This window comes from Humulus lupulus, chromosome 7 (genome assembly GCF_963169125.1).
Source record: "Humulus lupulus chromosome 7, drHumLupu1.1, whole genome shotgun sequence".
NCBI classification, from domain to species: Eukaryota; Viridiplantae; Streptophyta; class Magnoliopsida; order Rosales; family Cannabaceae; genus Humulus; species Humulus lupulus.
This window is the reverse complement of record NC_084799.1, coordinates 195,245,724-195,262,936: the sequence shown is the minus strand read 5'-3', so window position 1 is coordinate 195,262,936 and position 17,213 is coordinate 195,245,724. Positions and strand designations below refer to the sequence as shown.

At 34.6% G+C, this 17,213-nt stretch overlaps 3 protein-coding genes and 1 long non-coding RNA gene across 4 annotated transcripts; 3 read left to right on the top strand and 1 right to left on the bottom strand.

Annotated features, from left to right (window-relative positions):
- Positions 1-3,470: 3,470 nt before the first annotated feature.
- Positions 3,471-5,162, top strand: LOC133792512 (zinc finger BED domain-containing protein RICESLEEPER 2-like). Its single transcript, XM_062230422.1, has 2 exons — positions 3,471-3,563; positions 3,975-5,162. Exons 1-2 carry the CDS (start codon positions 3,471-3,473, stop codon positions 5,160-5,162), a joined length of 1,281 nt encoding a protein of 426 aa, XP_062086406.1.
- Positions 5,163-5,210: 48 nt separating this feature from the next.
- Positions 5,211-5,702, top strand: LOC133789040 (uncharacterized). Its single transcript, XR_009873452.1, has 2 exons — positions 5,211-5,304; positions 5,414-5,702. It is a non-coding gene; the product is annotated as an uncharacterized LOC133789040 (long non-coding RNA).
- Positions 5,703-6,094: 392 nt separating this feature from the next.
- LOC133789038 (tryptophan decarboxylase TDC2-like) lies at positions 6,095-7,993 on the bottom strand. Its single transcript, XM_062226752.1, has one exon. It carries the CDS (start codon positions 7,863-7,865, stop codon positions 6,360-6,362), a length of 1,506 nt encoding a protein of 501 aa, XP_062082736.1. The 5' UTR covers positions 7,866-7,993; the 3' UTR covers positions 6,095-6,359.
- Positions 7,994-13,304: 5,311 nt separating this feature from the next.
- LOC133789039 (uncharacterized) lies at positions 13,305-14,220 on the top strand. Its single transcript, XM_062226753.1, has 2 exons — positions 13,305-13,352; positions 13,444-14,220. Exons 1-2 carry the CDS (start codon positions 13,347-13,349, stop codon positions 13,831-13,833), a joined length of 396 nt encoding a protein of 131 aa, XP_062082737.1. The 5' UTR covers positions 13,305-13,346; the 3' UTR covers positions 13,834-14,220.
- Positions 14,221-17,213: the final 2,993 nt, after the last annotated feature.

Here is a 17,213-nt window from a genome sequence, read left to right as displayed (position 1 = left end):
TTTTATTTATCACTAATCGGTCTTATATATTGTGTATGTAGTTCAATAAATGACGATTTGTGAAAAATATATAAAATTGCCAATTATATACATATACAAAGACTTGTCCTTGAATGATTATAAAGTTACAATGGTTCAGTTAAAGTTACAAATGTGTTCAGGGTACAGTAGGTATAGACATGGAGATGGTTTATGTTTTATATTTATATTGACTAGATAATGATCATAATCATCATGTCTTGTTATTATGTTTTATATTTATTATGTTTTATGGGCACATTCATATTATGTTTTATATTTGTTGCTGAAATTGTGTTTATAAATGTAAATAGATCGTTAATATGGAAAACGAGGAAAATTTAGAAGGGATGATGGGGGAGTGGTTGGAGTATGCTGAAACTAATTTGTCAAGTTCTGATGGAGAAGAACAAGCGAAGGAAAGGAAAAAAGAGAACGTACGAAAGAAGAGGAATGATCAACAAAATCAAGATAAGGAAAAAGACAAAGAGACCGAGAAAGAGGATAATGAAAAAGAAAAGGAGAAAGAGGTTGAACGACCAGAAAAGAAGCAAAGGGTTGGAAAGAAAGCATCGAGCATGTGGGATCATTATACTATGTTGCCTGATTGTGATCCTAAGAAGCCAAGAGCTGCTTGCAATTATTGTGGCACCGATTATGCGGCTGATACAAAGTTGAATGGGACTAGCACACTAGGGGCACATGTGGAGAGAAAATGTAAGAAGTGTCCTTTCAGTGACTGGGTTGAGCAAAGTAAGAAGCAACAATCAACTATGGATAGATTTACTAAAAAGACAACAACCTGCAATGAAGAAGAAGTTGCTTCAAGTGGGCTGCCGCTAAGGTTTAATCAAAATGCTGTTAGGAAAGTGATCGCCGAATATATCATTATGGATGAGTTATCCTTTAGGCATGTGGACGGAAAAGGATTTCAAAAGCTCATTAAACATTTCTTTCCCACATTTCAGTTCCCATCAAGATTTACTGTTGCGAGAGATATTTACAATGCGTTTCTAGATCAGAAGAAAGAGTTGAAGTCGATTTTGGTGAAGCACAGAGTGTCGTTGACCACTGATTGTTGGACATCAATCCAGAATATTAGTTATTTGTGTTTGACTGCACATTGGGTTGATGATAATTGGAAAATGCAGAAGAGAATTATCAACTTTATTCAAGTTCCTAGCCATAAAGGGGACTTGGTGGGGAAAGAGTTGATAAATTGTCTTAATGAGTGGGGTATCTCCTCAGTTTTTGCAGTGACGGTTGACAATGCCTCCTCAAATGACGTTGCTCTTAGAAAATTGAAGGGGCACTTGTTGGACAAAGACAATACCATTCCATTGAATGGCGAAATGTTTCATATGAGGTGTTCAGCTCATATCACTACAACAAAATTGGCATTTAATGGCCATATGGGGGAGACATTGTAGACATTTAATGTCTCCCCCTAGGGGAGACGTTGTTGCAGGAGCCATCTAAAGTGGCCCTATGACGTCTCCCAGGGGGAGACGTTGAATGTCTACAAAGTCTCCCCATGGGAGACGTCATAGGTACCTACAACGTCTCACATGGGGAGACTTTGTAGACATCCAACGTCTCCCCCTGGGAGACGTCATAGGTTGTACACGTACACCCTATGACGTCTCCCAGGGAGAGACGTTGGATGTCTACAAAGTCTCCCCATGGGAGACGTTGTAGGTACCTATGACGTCTCCCATGGGGAGACTTTGTAGACATTCAATGACTCATATAACGAGTCATCATTGGTTTTTGTTTTTTTTTTAAATTAAATAATTATTTTCAGTATATTAATTAATAGAATTAAATATATTAATTTTTTTTAAATAGAATTAAATATATTAATTAAAAAATCTAAATTATATGCAAATTTAAAATTTGAATTTTCATTAATAAAACTGAAATGTGTATCTAATATGTTTTTGCTAGCTAAATATACAAAATTGTAATATTTGTTGTTAAACATACAAAATTAACAAATATTACAGTAGCTAGCTAGACATATAGTAAGATAGAAAAAATAAATAATAAAAACCTATTTTTTGGGACGATGACTTTGAACTATCGGCACCATATCGTTCGCCCGCTGTTGTCGCATTTTATTAATCTGTGCTCGTATATATGGCGGAGTGTTCAGCTATAAAAAATATAAAGTACAATATATTATTTAATTATTATTATTTGATTATATCTACTTTAATAATAAATAAACCGTAAACTTTTTATAAATTTATATATATACATACCTCTTTCTTCAAGTAACGTCTAGGTCTATCCATATCTTTTCCTATGTATATGAAAAATTAAACAATAAAACTATATAAGCATACAAAAAATTGGACAGCATTTACCCTTATATTAGTAACCTAAGCATCTGTCAATCTAATCAAATAAGCACAACACAATACAAATATAATAATAGAATACATAATTCTAGACAAAATCGAGCAGCATTCACCCTATAATAGTGATCTAACCATCTGTGAACAATAAGCCAAACAAATCAAACAACACACAATAAGTTTCTTCCTTATAGCTCCGCAGCACATAAACATATTTTCCAGAACCTACTTCACTAAAACACACAATTCTCAACCTTCTGTTATCACTGCAACACACAATTTTAATCTCAGAACCTACTTCACTATGGATGAATATTTAAGATATTCAAACTCTTCTAACAAAAGTTTAATAATACTAAAACAAGAAATAAGATAATGTAATTACCTCTTGCAATTAATAGTCCTTGCTAGCAAATTTACTTCACTTTTGCAATCCGCGCACTATGTTATTAATTAAATAATAAAATATTAGTAAATCAATAAAAAAAATATAACTATATATAAATAACCTACTTAAATGTTAATAAAGATTACAAATATATATAATTTTCTAATTAAATAATAATATAAATTAAAATTTTTTATAAACATATTAACTTGAATTATTATTTAGTATGTAAAATTAATTTTTTTTTTTATTTTAGACAAAGTTATTAAATACATTTTAGCAAAACATATTTACATATATATACTTAACAAACATTAAAAATTAATTAAAAATATATAATTTTCGGAATAAATAGTAAATAAGGTGGTAACATGTTAAAATTAAACAATGTAATATCTCAAATATACATAAAAAATATTTTTCATACTTTAAACTAATATTTCTAATAAAACCCACAAAAACTATAAAAAAAAAAGCACAAAAACAATTTTTTTCAATCATTATAACTACAATACATTGTTTAATCTTGAAATCATACCTCAAATATGCTTTAAATCCACTTTGATGAGCCAAAAATCACCCAAAACCGCAACTATCATAAACCCTAAAATCTCAATATCAATCCTTTAATATTTAGAGAAAATAAGCATAAAAATTATCCTAACTATTATACAACACTTATAAATGATAAAATCATACCTCAAATGGGGTTTTATGGCCTAAAATTGGCCAAAATCGTCAAAGAGAACCCGAAAAATCGCCTGAAAACGCCTCCTCTCCGCCTCTCTGTTTCGTGCGTATGCTCTCGGGGAAGAAGAAGAAAAAGGGCTAAGTAATATAGAAGGGAAGACTTTTAACGTCTCCCCTGGGAAGACGTGCCTAGCCTCTAATGTCTCCCCTTGGGAGACGTCCGATGTCTTCCCAGGGGAGACATTAGAGGCTAGGCACGTCTTCCCACGGGAGACGTTAAAAGTCTTCCCTTATTTATATTCGGCCCAATTTCTGATATTTAAAAAAAATTAAAAAATTATATCATATTTTTAAGTATAACGTCTCCCACCACTTTTGATGACTTACATAGTTAGTCATCAACAAAAACTTTTAATGACTTACACCTCTAGACTTTAAATATCACTGAATACTTTTAATGACTTACACCAATGGTGTAAGTCATTATAGAGAGTCATTAAATGTCAATTTTGTTGTAGTGTATTTTGAATTTGATAGTAACTGATGGGTTGAAAGAGTTGAATGATGCAATTTCAAGCATTCGAAATGCGGTGAGATATGTACGGTCATCTTCAGCTAGACTGAAAAGATTTAAAGAAAGTTGCAAGGATGCAAACATTGAATCAAAAGCCTTGTTATACTTGGATGTGGTTACTAGGTGGAACTCCACTTACTTGATGTTAGAATCTGCTATTAAATTCAAGAAGGCTTTTGAGAATTTGGAAGCAGATGCGAACTACACAAAGTACTTTGATGAAGAAAGAATGGATGGCCCACCAACCAACCTAGACTGGGAAAAAGCAGTTGTATTTGTCGACTTTTTGAGGAGATTCTATGATCTTACTAATCGATTTAGTGGGTCATTATATGTCACATCCAATCTATTCCTTCCAGATATTTTGAAGGTTCAAGCTGATTTAACTACTATGGCTTCTAATCCTGATACTTTGTTAGGGGCTATGGCAGTTAGTATGAAACGAAAGTATGACAAGTACTGGGGAAGGATTGAGAAGCTGAATATGTTGACATTTATTGCCAATATCCTTGATCCAAGGTATAAATTAGAGGTTGTGAATCGTGGTTTTAAATTTGTGTACACTTCACGTGAGGCTGAAAAAATGATAAAGTTGGTGACAAATACTTTGGCACAGCTATATGCTTTTTATAAACAACAACAACCATCTCAGTCATCTCAAGCTCAACCATCTCAATCTCAGTCTCAGCCATCTCAGCCTGTTATCAATTCCACTACAGAATCATTTCTTCAAGGGCAATTACAACTTAGTGATGATATTGAAGAAGATGATCTTGAATACTACTTGAGTGATCGTCGTGAGAAACTTGATCCTACCTTTGATATTCTACGATGGTGGAAACAGAATGGATTCAAGTATCCAATAATTGCGCGCATGGCAAAAGATGTATTGGCTGTCCAGATGTCTACAGTAGCATCTGAATCAGCTTTTTCTACTGGGGGAAGAATCTTAGATTCATTTAGGAGTTCCTTATCCCCGAGGATGGTGGAGGCTTTGATTTGTTCTAAAAATTGGTATACTTGTGAGTCTGAAGAGCCTGTTGTGCTTCGACAATACATGGATGAGATTGATGGTTTAGAGGCATGTGAACAAGTTTTTCCAGGTATTTATTTACTTAATAGCTTATTCTAATTGAAATATTATATATATATATTATAGCTTATTTGTATTAATTGAATATTTTTCAGGTAATGGCTCGTGTATTACCTATGTACCAGAGAATCTTGGCAGTGGGTCTGGGAGTGGGACCGATAAGAACAATTGAAATCTCAAGGTAACTAGTTGAATTCTAAGATTGTAGTTTAGTAGCTTTATTTCTCTAAAAAGTACCATGTAGCATGTGTTATATATACAGTATAATTTTATTCTTTCTTTTGTCTTAGGAGCAGGTGGTCATGGTTGCTTGATGCAGGCCATGAAATGAATGAATGCTGGATTTTGGATTGGACTTTGTTTTCTATCTATTCTTTTGAAATTTGAACTTGATTTGTGTTGTTGTAGTCGATTAGACTTAGATTTAATTTGTGTTGTAATGGACTATGGACTATGGACTTTAAGTTTAAACTTTAATCATGTGTTGAGATTTGTGGTTGTAGTCTTTTGGTTTTAAATTTTAATTGGGTTGTGTCTTGGATTGAACTAATAGATATTGGAGTATTAGACTTTTGATGATGTGTTGTGATTTGAGATTATGTTATGCTCTTATGGAATTTTAATTATGTTTCAAACTTTAAAATTTGTAAATGTAATTATGTTCTATATATTTATGTTTTAAAAACACACAAAAATGGATTCCAACAATCCAAAATTTTTAATTTTTTAACTAAAACTAAAAAAAAAAAAAATCAATTCGGTTTGGTCGGTTTAACCGACCAAACTGCGGTCCAAAACGGTCTGTTTTTTTTTAAACGGGTTTGGTTCGGTCGGTTTTTGGATTGCACCAATCCGGACCGAAAACCAAATTCTGGATTTTTTATTGTGAAAAAACCGCCCAAACCAACCGTTGCTCACCCCTAGATTATACAGTGTCAGATATGGGCTTGTTGAGATAGAAGAATCGGATCTGTATTCTAATGGACACTATTATCGGGCGAAACTTATTACACTGATAGCACTACATCGAAGTAAATGCTCTAACAACATAACATTTTGGAACTTATTCCTTATTTAGCTCAAAGCAATATGCTCTAACAACATAACATTTTGGAACTTATTCCTTATTTAGCTCAAAGCAATAAAGTCAACGCCAATAACGACCCAATAATATAGACTACCTTACATCAAACAGAAATAAAAATAAAATGTGTTTTTCCTCCCTTTATTTCAGTTTTAAGAGTTAAGAAGTTCATCGGCTCCATCTTTGATCAGCTTCCACGCGGCAATGACGTGGCACTCTTCTGTAAGCGTAGCCCCCACAGCAAACCTCAACATGTATACCTCACCGACTCTTGTGTGCGTCATATAAAGCATTCCCGTCGAGTTGAGCCAATCGAGTAGCTTTCGGTTCAACAACTCGGTATCACCCAACTCATCTCGCGGATTCGGGTTTAACCGGAAGCACACCAACGCAAAACGTCTAGGCACTACGATTTCGAATCTCGGGTCGGACCTTACCAGCCATTCAAACTGTTGGGCCATCCTAATATCGGACCTAATATGGTTCTGAAGATTTTCAACGCCGTAGCAGCGCAGCACCAGCCATAACCGGATTGACTTGAACCTTCGACCCGTCCCCACTTGCCAATCTTTGTAGTCCACCACCGAATCTGACTCGCTGAGTTTGTTTCTTAAGTACTCGGGATTCGTACTCAAAGCTTTCACCAACACATCAGACCTCTTAACCCACAAGCAACAACAGTCCAGGCAACTGAGTAGCCACTTATGTGGGCTCATACTCAGTGAATCAACTCGCTCGATTCCATTCAAGTAGTGTCTGAACTCGGGACAAATGCACGCACTCCCTCCGTACGCAGCATCCACGTGGAACCACATCCCGTAATCCGTCGCCACGTCAGCTAGAATCTCCACGGGATCAACTGCAGTCGTTGAAGTCGTCCCTACCGTCGCGCACAGATACAGAGGGACCAACCCTTTTGCTACGTCATCCTGTACCATCCGCCGGAGCTTCTCCGGGCACAGGGAGAAACTTCCAGCTAGATTCGTGGGGATTGTTCTTATGTTGGAGGGGAGTATTCCCGCAAGCTTGGAGGACTTCGCGAACATCGAATGGGTCTGGTCGGAGCTGTAGACGACGAGGTTTCGCATGTCGTCGACACCGATTCTCTCGAGCGCTTGGTCACGTGCCGCAATGAGGGTCACGAGGATCGCTTCGCTCGTTGTGTTCTGTATGATGCCGCCACCATTTCCGCTTTCGGAAAAGAAGAAGGTATCTGGGAGTTGGAGCATGTTGGCGAGCCAGTTCATGACGACCATTTCGAGCTCCGTCATGGCAGGAGATGCCAACCAGTTGAAGCCGACGGCGTTAAAACCAGTGCAGAGCATTTCACCGAGGAAGGAAGCGGTGCTGACGGTAGCTGGAAAAAATGCAAAGAAGTTAGGGCTGAGCCAGTGGGTCATGCCTGGGATTATGATACTGTTAATGTCTTTGTAAATGGCTTCGAGAGGTTCCGATTGTGATGGAGCCATACGGGGCAACCGAGTCCGGATAAAACCAGGTAGTACTTGGCTGAGAACTGGGTAGGACTCAATTTTGGTGTAGTAATCGGCTATGAAGTCGACCATTTGGTGGGCTTGTTTGCGAAATTCTTCTACGTCTAAGGGTTTAAAATCGTTTGAAGAAGAATCATCGCTCGAGGTCAAGTCAAGGCTACCCATGTTTCAAGAACTATAAATATGGTCACCGGTTTACACTAGCACTATATAGTTTGATATATAGAAATGAAGGTTGGAATTGATGAAGATGATGCTGACAATATGAAGTGAGAGGGGAATTTATATATAATAAGATGAAGGTGGGCTTGTTTGGAGGTATTGTAGTAATCAAAAGCCATAATAAACAAATAAAATATTTAATAATAAATTTATAGTAAAAATTAAATAAGACTAATTCATATCACTATTTAACTTACATTGCCATTAGATTTTTAATTTCGTTTCGTGAGGATAGTCTAATTAGATCAAGCCAATAACATGTATTACTTAATGAATTAATTATTACTAGCATTCAATGATATCTGTTGACCATAAAATACAATATTGTATTTTTGGTGTTATGTGTTTTGGTTTATGTTGGAATTTTTTTAAGTTATGCGGTGTCTTTTAGGTCCAATTTTTCTTCATATGAACTTAAGTAGTTGGATAGAAAATAGGCTATATGTGTTCTGTTTTTATACGATTGGGCTAATAATTTTGAGCCAATTAGGCTTTATTTTAAATTATAATTAAAGGATTAGTAGAGATTCTATTCAATTCGGGTGTATTCCCATTAATGCGTAAACCTGTTTAAGTATAGATAATTGAGCATGGATGACAGTAGATTACCTTGACTAATCTTCAAAGTTTGATGCTTATAGCAGTAGAGGGTCTGGTTTATGGAAAGAACTTGTTATATAAATATATATAGGAATTATCATCTATATATGGATTAGATCTTCATGGATCATTACAATGCTCAACATGTAAATGTGTGTATATGTATGCATAATTGATGTTGTTTTTTCAAGTGCAAAACCAAGAGAAACTTATTGAGAAAAACTGCTTTAAGAGATGACTTTTCAAGAATTTCAAACTTCAAACACTTTTCTTTGTGATTCAGGTGACATTCTTGGACAATAGATTAACTTAATTGACATTTTCTTTCTGTAAATGTGTGTCTATATATATATGCAAAATCCATGTTTATTTTCAAGTGAAAAACCAAGAGCCACTTACTGAGAAGAACTGCTTTAAGAGATGAATTTTCACCACAATAATTGTTCAAACACGATTCTTTCATTGTGATCCAGGTGATATTCATGGGCAATATTCTGATCTTCTAAGGCTTTTCGAGTATGGCGGATTACCACCTCGTTCAAACTACTTATTATTGGGGGATTATGTAGACAGAGGAAAGCAAAGCCTGGAAACAATATGCCTTCTTCTAGCATACAAAATCAAATACCCTGACAACTTTTTCCTCCTTAGAGGCAACCATGAATGCGCCTCAATAAACCGCATATACGGGTTTTATGATGAGTGCAAGAGAAGATTCAATGTCAGACTCTGGAGAATATTCACAGGCTGTTTCAACTGCCTTCCTGTGGCAGCCCTCATAGATGAAAAGATACCACTACACCAAAATGCCTATTTCCATAACACATTAATATAATACTAATAAAAAAGAGTTATGCTAGAGTATAATGGACATTTGTGAAAAAAAGGCGGTAATTAAAAAGGGCGCCACTTAGATTTTTTTCATTTTTTACCTCAAAATTTTTTAGACCCGATAGAGACCCAATTCTCATGCCTTTTTCCCCCTCTCCTTCTCGTCTCTCTATTCCCTTCGCCCTAGCCGCACTCCCTTAACCACCATCATCCACAGCTCTGACCACCTAACCACCATCCTCACACCCATTTTTCTCCGAGCCAAGCTCCAAATCTCAGGCACCCGTGAACCCAACCCCCGAACCAAGTGACCCCAGGTGCGAGCCCACCTCTACGTGCCTTCGAGCCAGTGGTCTCATCGTTCTTAGATTGAGAGAACGAGAACGAGATTGAGAGATAAACAAGGCTATGGAGCCAGAATCTGGGATTTCCACTGCTCACCGCTCGACTTCTACTACTATAGGCCAGGTTTGTACCAATCTTTTCACGTCTTTATATATATATATGTATAAATGATAATTTTGGGGAGTGAATCTTTGTTAGATCTTGTGATGGGTTGGTGATGATGATTCTTAGTGTTGTTTACTGATAACCCTTTTTGTTGCAGGAAAGGATTTGAGACCCGTGACTCATTTTATATTGGGAATATTTTATCTTGAGCAATTAGGTTTATTTTGTGTTCAAATCATTGTTTATTGTGGTGATTACGGGAATTTGAGAACCTACTGCTGGTCTGCTGGTCATTTAAATTGATGGGTTCTGTTCGTTTTTTTTATTGCAATTTTTCAGAGGAACTGCTTTTGGGGTGAGAGAGCGTGGAGCAAGAGGTGAGGTTTTATGATTAGAAGTTTAATTGTGGTGTCAATTTTTGAGCATGGGGGCGGCTTGTTGTGTGGCTATTAAGGAGAAGACTATAACAAATGGGTAGACTAGTGAAATTTTGCATCGGAACATTCGATGTTCCCCAACATGGAGCTTTCGATGGGATCATAGAGGACAGGTTGCTGGAGAAGAGACTTCAATGAGTTGGTTTTCTGATGGGGTCAGCAGGAATGATGGATCTGAATCTAAATTTGAATCAGCATATGTTTCAGAGGAAGGAAGTCCATTAGAACATTCTCAAAGGCATACATCCCAAAAGTCCTCATTTTCGGAGGGAGCTGTTGGGCATTCAAGGACTCCTGCCTCAGGTAATTTCCTAGAATTGCAACTACTGGCGAGGGAACTTTGCTTAGTTACATAGATGCCAACAAAAAGAATATGTGTAATTCCATATTTGAAGTTATATGAATGACCAAAAACAACACGTTTACACATGATTGTGTTCCACTAATAAAGCTTTCCATCATGTTGCTTAATATTTACATTGTTTTTTTAACCCAGTAAGTAGCTTTAAAAATCGATGCTTTGTCAAATGGAGCTTTTTAATTTCAATACTTTTATATGTCAAATGCCTTTGCTTATTGCTGTCTTTGGTTTAGTTTAGTTTGCTGTTCACTTTACTTGGTTGTTTATGTGATACTCATGCTAGTTGCTTCTATCTTTTTTATTACTGGATTTTACTGGTTTCTCTTAGGATGGGGATTTTACTGGATGGTGGATAACTTATGGCTATCTAGATGTTGGAAGATTGAACTTCTGAAGTTGCAAAATAATGATACAGTATTTTTGTTTCTTGATCATTTTCACCAAGTACTAAGAGGTTGTTTTTGCTTTTTTTTTTCTTGATGCATTTACCAGTTGGGTAAGCAGGGTCTTGGATCCAGAAGGCAGTGCATCTGGAGATGTTGTTACATCAGTTAAAAGGTAGGCTCTTATTTTTTATTTTTGTTTACCTATTTATGTAGTTTCTGCTTTAATAGCTGGTGTAATTTGTTTTTGTCTTTTCTGTATATATACTCTTTTGTATCATTATTTCTTTAATGAGAATTGATTCTATTAATTCAGTCACTAAGTTTGATTCTATCTGCTTTTCTGAATTCTATGGAGCAAGGAAGTTGTCTCATTTTGCTTACCTTTATGTACATGTTTCTCTTGAAACTTTACACAAAAGTATTGTTTTATGTACATGTTCTAATTATCTGTTTATTTAATTAAACAATATCACAATCACAGTCTAAATTCATACTGATCACCTAAGTGGGTTAGGGCAATATCCACTGGTCATTATGATGTACCCAAAAACGAACAGTGTTTTTGGGAGGCGAAAGGAAAACGATCTGCGCATGATGTTGAATGCTCTGAAGAAAAATTCAACAAATACACAGAGCAAAGATGTAACTATTGTTAGCCCTGATAAACAAGCGCAAATGACAACCCCTAATCGAAAATCAGCTACTCAGGGATCAGCTTCTGGAAAGGTAAATTAAATGAATTGTAGTTGAGTGGATTGATTCCATGTCTTCTTCTTCTTCTTCAGAATGATGCAAAGAGACATGTGAATTGGAACTTTCAGTTATTTTTTTTAATTGCATTTTTGGCAGGCGAGAAGAAGAGGATCTGCAAATAGTACTCCAAAGAAAAATTCAACAAATACACAGACGGAAGATGTAGCTGTTGTTATGCCTGATTTGCGGTTAGAGGCAAGGTTGACAGCCCAGGTTAGTCAATGTGATCTCTTGCCTGAAGGAATGTTCACTGTGTAACTAGTCTCTTTTCAATTGCTTCTTTTGTAACGTCCAACAAAATAAAGTTGTTCTGAACTCAATCAATTATAGGAAATTATAGGCATTATAGTCCCTCAGCGTTCTTTTTTTCTTTAGTGTTGTTCCTTAATCTAGCTTCTCAAAATATATTGTCAATTACAGTGGTGTTGGTTTGATGATGGCAAGATTTTAACTCGAGTTATTAGCTTTGATTTCCACATTACCTATTGATGTGGTGCTAAGTTACCTTCGTTCACTTTCAACAGGAAAATTCACGGATGTTTGCAGGAAAAAAACTTCATCCATTTTTTTCATCTTGGAAGGAAGACAAGAAAAATCGAGGGGTAATTGATGCAGAGGGTAAAAAGTTAGCAGTTGGTAGGAAAAATAAAGAGAAGACTTGTGCCCCGATTCATGTATTTGAAAGAAGCCAGGTAAGCTTATCTCAGGCTAGCTCTTACTGCTATTATGGTAATTTTTGAGTTGCAGAAACTGAGACTGCAGTTATTGTTCTGAGTTCTGTTAAAACTTTTTGCAACAGGACACTGACATGCCCCTTGATTGGGGTACCTGGAAATTTTCTGAGGAGATCTTTAGGAGAAATATTTGTGACCTAGAAAGCACATGCGAATCTATTGTTGAAGGCTCCATTGAGTGCTTAAGTTTTCAAAAGTTTCCTCTCATTTTACACCCCGACAATGCATCAAGTTTTCAGGATAATGTTTTTTCAGAATGTGTTATTCAAGACAATTGTATTTATGAAACATTTCCAACTGATGATGAAACAAAGGTATGTTAGGATGCAGGTGCTTTAGTAAAAATTTGTTTCTTTTTTGTAATTGTCATCCTGTGATTCTCATTACAAATTAATTATTGTGCAGGATAGTGAGATAAATAAAGTTGATTCCTTCAATGGACCTACTAGTGTGGTAAGAAAGCCAAACACTAGGAAGGGAAGTAGATCACTTGAGGACAGTTCAAATAGTCTGGCATGTGGTTTTCTCCCACAAGGTTTGAGGTTCGAGTCCCTCCTGAATACTACATAACAATTATTATAGTTTCTTGGTAAAAATAATAAAATTTTCTGTAGCTGTTAATTTTTACATTGGATTTTTTAGTAGAGTCAATATTAAATATGTTTCATTTAATTGCTCCAATAGTGTTGAATTTATTATCATAATGTGTTTGAATAGTTAAGCATTGTTCTTAGTTTTAATTGTTTAGTCTATCTAGAGATTTTATTAAGCTTATAGCTGCATTTTATTGCAGAATGAAGTCATACTATTTTGGTTATGGTGATCAACCAAGGAATAGCTTATGGACTTACAGTTACAAGCCAAAAACTGCCATGGAGGTTAGATTTCTTGGACTATTTCTTCTTTGACTAGTACATTTAGAAGTTTCTTTAGTCTCTTAAACTGGAGAAAAAAAACATTTTCCTACAGGTCTGTGTTAATGATGAATCTGTGAAGTTTTTGAGTGGGTGGCTACAACAATGGCGTGAAAGAAAGTTTCAAATATGCAAGGATCATATTGATTGTGATACAAGTGATAGGGAAAAAGATGATTATATCTATTCTGAAAGTGAATCTGATTCAGGAAGCCAATATGAGGAGGATAGGCTGAAAAACGTCCTCTTAGTTACAGGACCAGTTGGGGTAACTACAAAGACTGCATTATCTTGTTACAACTATGATGAGTCATGGTACTTGGTTTTGTTTCTAGATTACTTTGTGCCTGATGATGAAAACTTTTATTTTTGTATTGATATGTGCATTGATTTTATTTTGAGCCTCCATCTTTTCTGCTCTCACCATCTTTGGTACTCACCATGATCCATTATTTTATTTTATTTATTTATTACTATTTTCTCATGTTGGCTGTGGTGATGATGATCTGTGTTTGTTGTTGGTGGTGGTGAATGCCAAAGGTGATGGTTGAAGTGGTGGTGTTTAAACCTTGAAGATGTGATTGGTTCTTAATGAATTTTCAATGTTCATGAAATTTCTTGCATTAATCTCTGAAGGCATTTATATATTAAAAAGGTCTCTTTTTACAGCTACAAAATATATATTTTATTGCCTTATGTAATAATATGAAGATATTGTCATTTTTTTTTTGTTAGTTTTCACTTTCTTTGCATGCTTATATGCCCTGTGATGGAAAATCTAATTTTCAGAAGCAGTTTCATGGTTTTGCATTATAAGCCTTCTCTCTCTCTCTCTCTCTCTATATATATATATATATATATATACATACATACATACATACATAAACTTTAATATTTGAAGTTTAGAAAGGAAAAATAAAAAATAAAGACTATTACTTGGTTCATCTGAGTTTAGTTTTTTTGGGAAGAGTTTGAAGTAGATACAACAAAAAACAAAAGATGCCTTCTATCTTTAAAGTTTAAACCTTTGGCTTTTTTTGTGTGGTTAAGATATGTTTAGGGGGTGATTTATTTATATTCATAAATATTTATTTGTTTGGGGGATAAAGAATCTGTCTGTGAAACAGTGAAAGTAATAATTATTGATTTTTGAAATACCCCATCTCTGGCTTCTACTTAGGTTTGAAAATGATTTGCTAAATAAAAAAGGTGAACCAGTTGTTATGGGGTTCAGAATAAGTTTGTTTGAATAATTGTCTGTCAAAACAGATTCACAATTATTATGTTTAATGGTACTTTTTAAAAGTTAATAACACATATAAGACTAAACCCCCTTTTGGTCTCTCTCTCAGATTGCATTTCAAGTACTAGTTAAGGCATTGATTAATTTGGATCCTAGTGAGGAAATGGAGTCTCAAAGAAAACAATTTCAAGAATTCATTGCAGGCCTCATGTCATTACCAATAAACATTCCTGGAACTAGGCTTCACAGATCATTACAGGTAAGTTAGTTATTATTGTTAGCACTACTTTTGTGATTCTCGTATCTTGCTAATGGCTATGAAATTCTTCTATTTTTCATTGCATAAAGATTAAACTTTTTTTTAATCTCATCTCACTTCGTATTGTTGTTTGACAAGAGAAAGCATTTATTAAGTTCCTGATAGTAATGGTTTGAGTGAGTCAATCCTTTTAACTCATACCCTCTTTGATTTTTTCTTTTCTTCACTCTGAATGCTAACATGTAGAACTTCTTTAGTTCCATACTATGTCTTGTCTGAAGCTTTTCTTCTATTGTTCTGGGAATAGCATTAGTCATTGGTCTGGCTCTTAGAGGTTTCCTTGCACAAGTAGTGTTTCTTGGTGTATGAAATGAATATGGTAATTTTGTCACATTTACACATCATGTATTATTTTATTTTTATAAATTTGTACAACAGCTTGTAGAGAAGTTACCACATCTGCAACCCTTTTGTCCAATTACTTTCTATTTATGTTGTTGGGTGCTCCTTTTGTATAGTTCTTTATTCTGGCAATTAGATAGCCTCCATTATAGTTGCGTTTTAGATTTTTCTTTTTCTCTTATTGGTTGGATGTAGTGTATGTTGGGCAATTTTTTTTTACCCTTGTGGTTTTTCTGCTATTCTTTTCTTTTTTATTTCCTTCTTTCTTGCTTTACTTATTTGTTAAATCAGAGATGCTAGGCATAATTGTAACTTTATTTTTCTGATATGAGAAAGAAAAACAAAATAAAAATCAATTCCATAGTTTGCTAACTAAATAAATAGAGTCATTTGGTTTTGTTTCTTTGTTGTTGGGAGCTGTTCTTTTAGTTTTGTTCAAGTTTCTATTGTAAGTTTATTAGGTATAGAGTTTTTTTTCCTGTTGGAAGACTAGGTAAGGGTAGACTAGACTCGATTTCCCATACAGCTGCTTGAAGAAGACTTGAGATTCAGTTAGGTCAATCACTTTGGGGACTTTCTAGTCCAACTTCTTTGTTTGAATTCCATGGAAGAAAAGCTGCATGTAGAAATGTAACTTTTCATTTCTTGAGAAGAAAAATCATGACCCACCTTTGATATTTGGTGTCCTGCTTGGTCCCACCTTATGGTGCTTCAAGCAAGGCCTTTCTTTTGCTGTGAGTATGTTATGTTATGATGATAATTTTGATTAATAAAATTTGAGTGTTGTATTGCGTGATTTTACTTCGCATTATATAGTTTCTCTAGAATAAAATTTGAGGGTAATTTTTGTGCTTTCTCTAGAATATAAAAAGCTTTAGCAACGTTTCTTCTTATTTATTGCAAAAAATTTGAAACCATAAGGACTGCTGGACTAGTACCCACTACCCACAACATCTTTTACTAGTAATAGTTGATTTGATTAATATTGGTGATAGTTTGTTTCTTCATGCTCTTCATATCTAATAGCTATGTATAAATTTATCATCAATCCAGCTTGCTTTGTAATTTAGAATTTCCATTAGAAATCTTGTTTGTTGCTATTGTTGGGTTTCTTTGTTCTTTTGTGTTTTTTGCTGTATCCTATCCCCTGTTTGCTATTGTTTTATACTTGCAATGAATTAGGCTGGACCTTTCTTATGTTCATAAAATATTATAGTTTCCCTCTTGAAATTAATTACCACATAGTTTCTTCATATTAATAATAAAAGTACTTTTTTTTTTACAATGTGCAGGTATATTGAGATGATTTCTTTGGAGCAATTCTTGACAAAATTTGTAGTTAAGGTTTTTAGAATGGAAGAATGTATATCACTAATTTTTGTGTACATTTCTTGTTTTGTATTTAGTGATAAAGGAATCTAAATTGGGCATAAATTATGTTGTAATATGATTTCTAAAGCCTAGAATAGTAGACTAAATATTGTAATTACATTTTGAGTAATTAATAAAAATCTATTTATGTTATCTTATTTGGCTTAAACTTTCATATTTGTTTTCCTAGTTTTGTGTAAGTGAAAAAAGATTATGTTTCTCTAAGCTAATATAACACATGTGTTATACTAAAGTGTAGTATAACACAAAAAAAGTGTTATAGTAAACTGTAGTATAACACAAAAAAAGTGTTATAGTATCGATTATGAATAACGTAATTCAACACTTATCTATATATTAAAATAACACAGAAATTGTGTTATCGTTGACAGTACAATAACACATATGTATAACACTGATAAAGTGTTATGGTAAGTACCCTGACCTACGATAACACAGTCTGTCTTAACACATCAGAAAGTGTTATCGTAGGTTTTGATAACACATTTTTGGTGTTATTAAAAACCTTTTTTCTTGTAGTGTACTATGT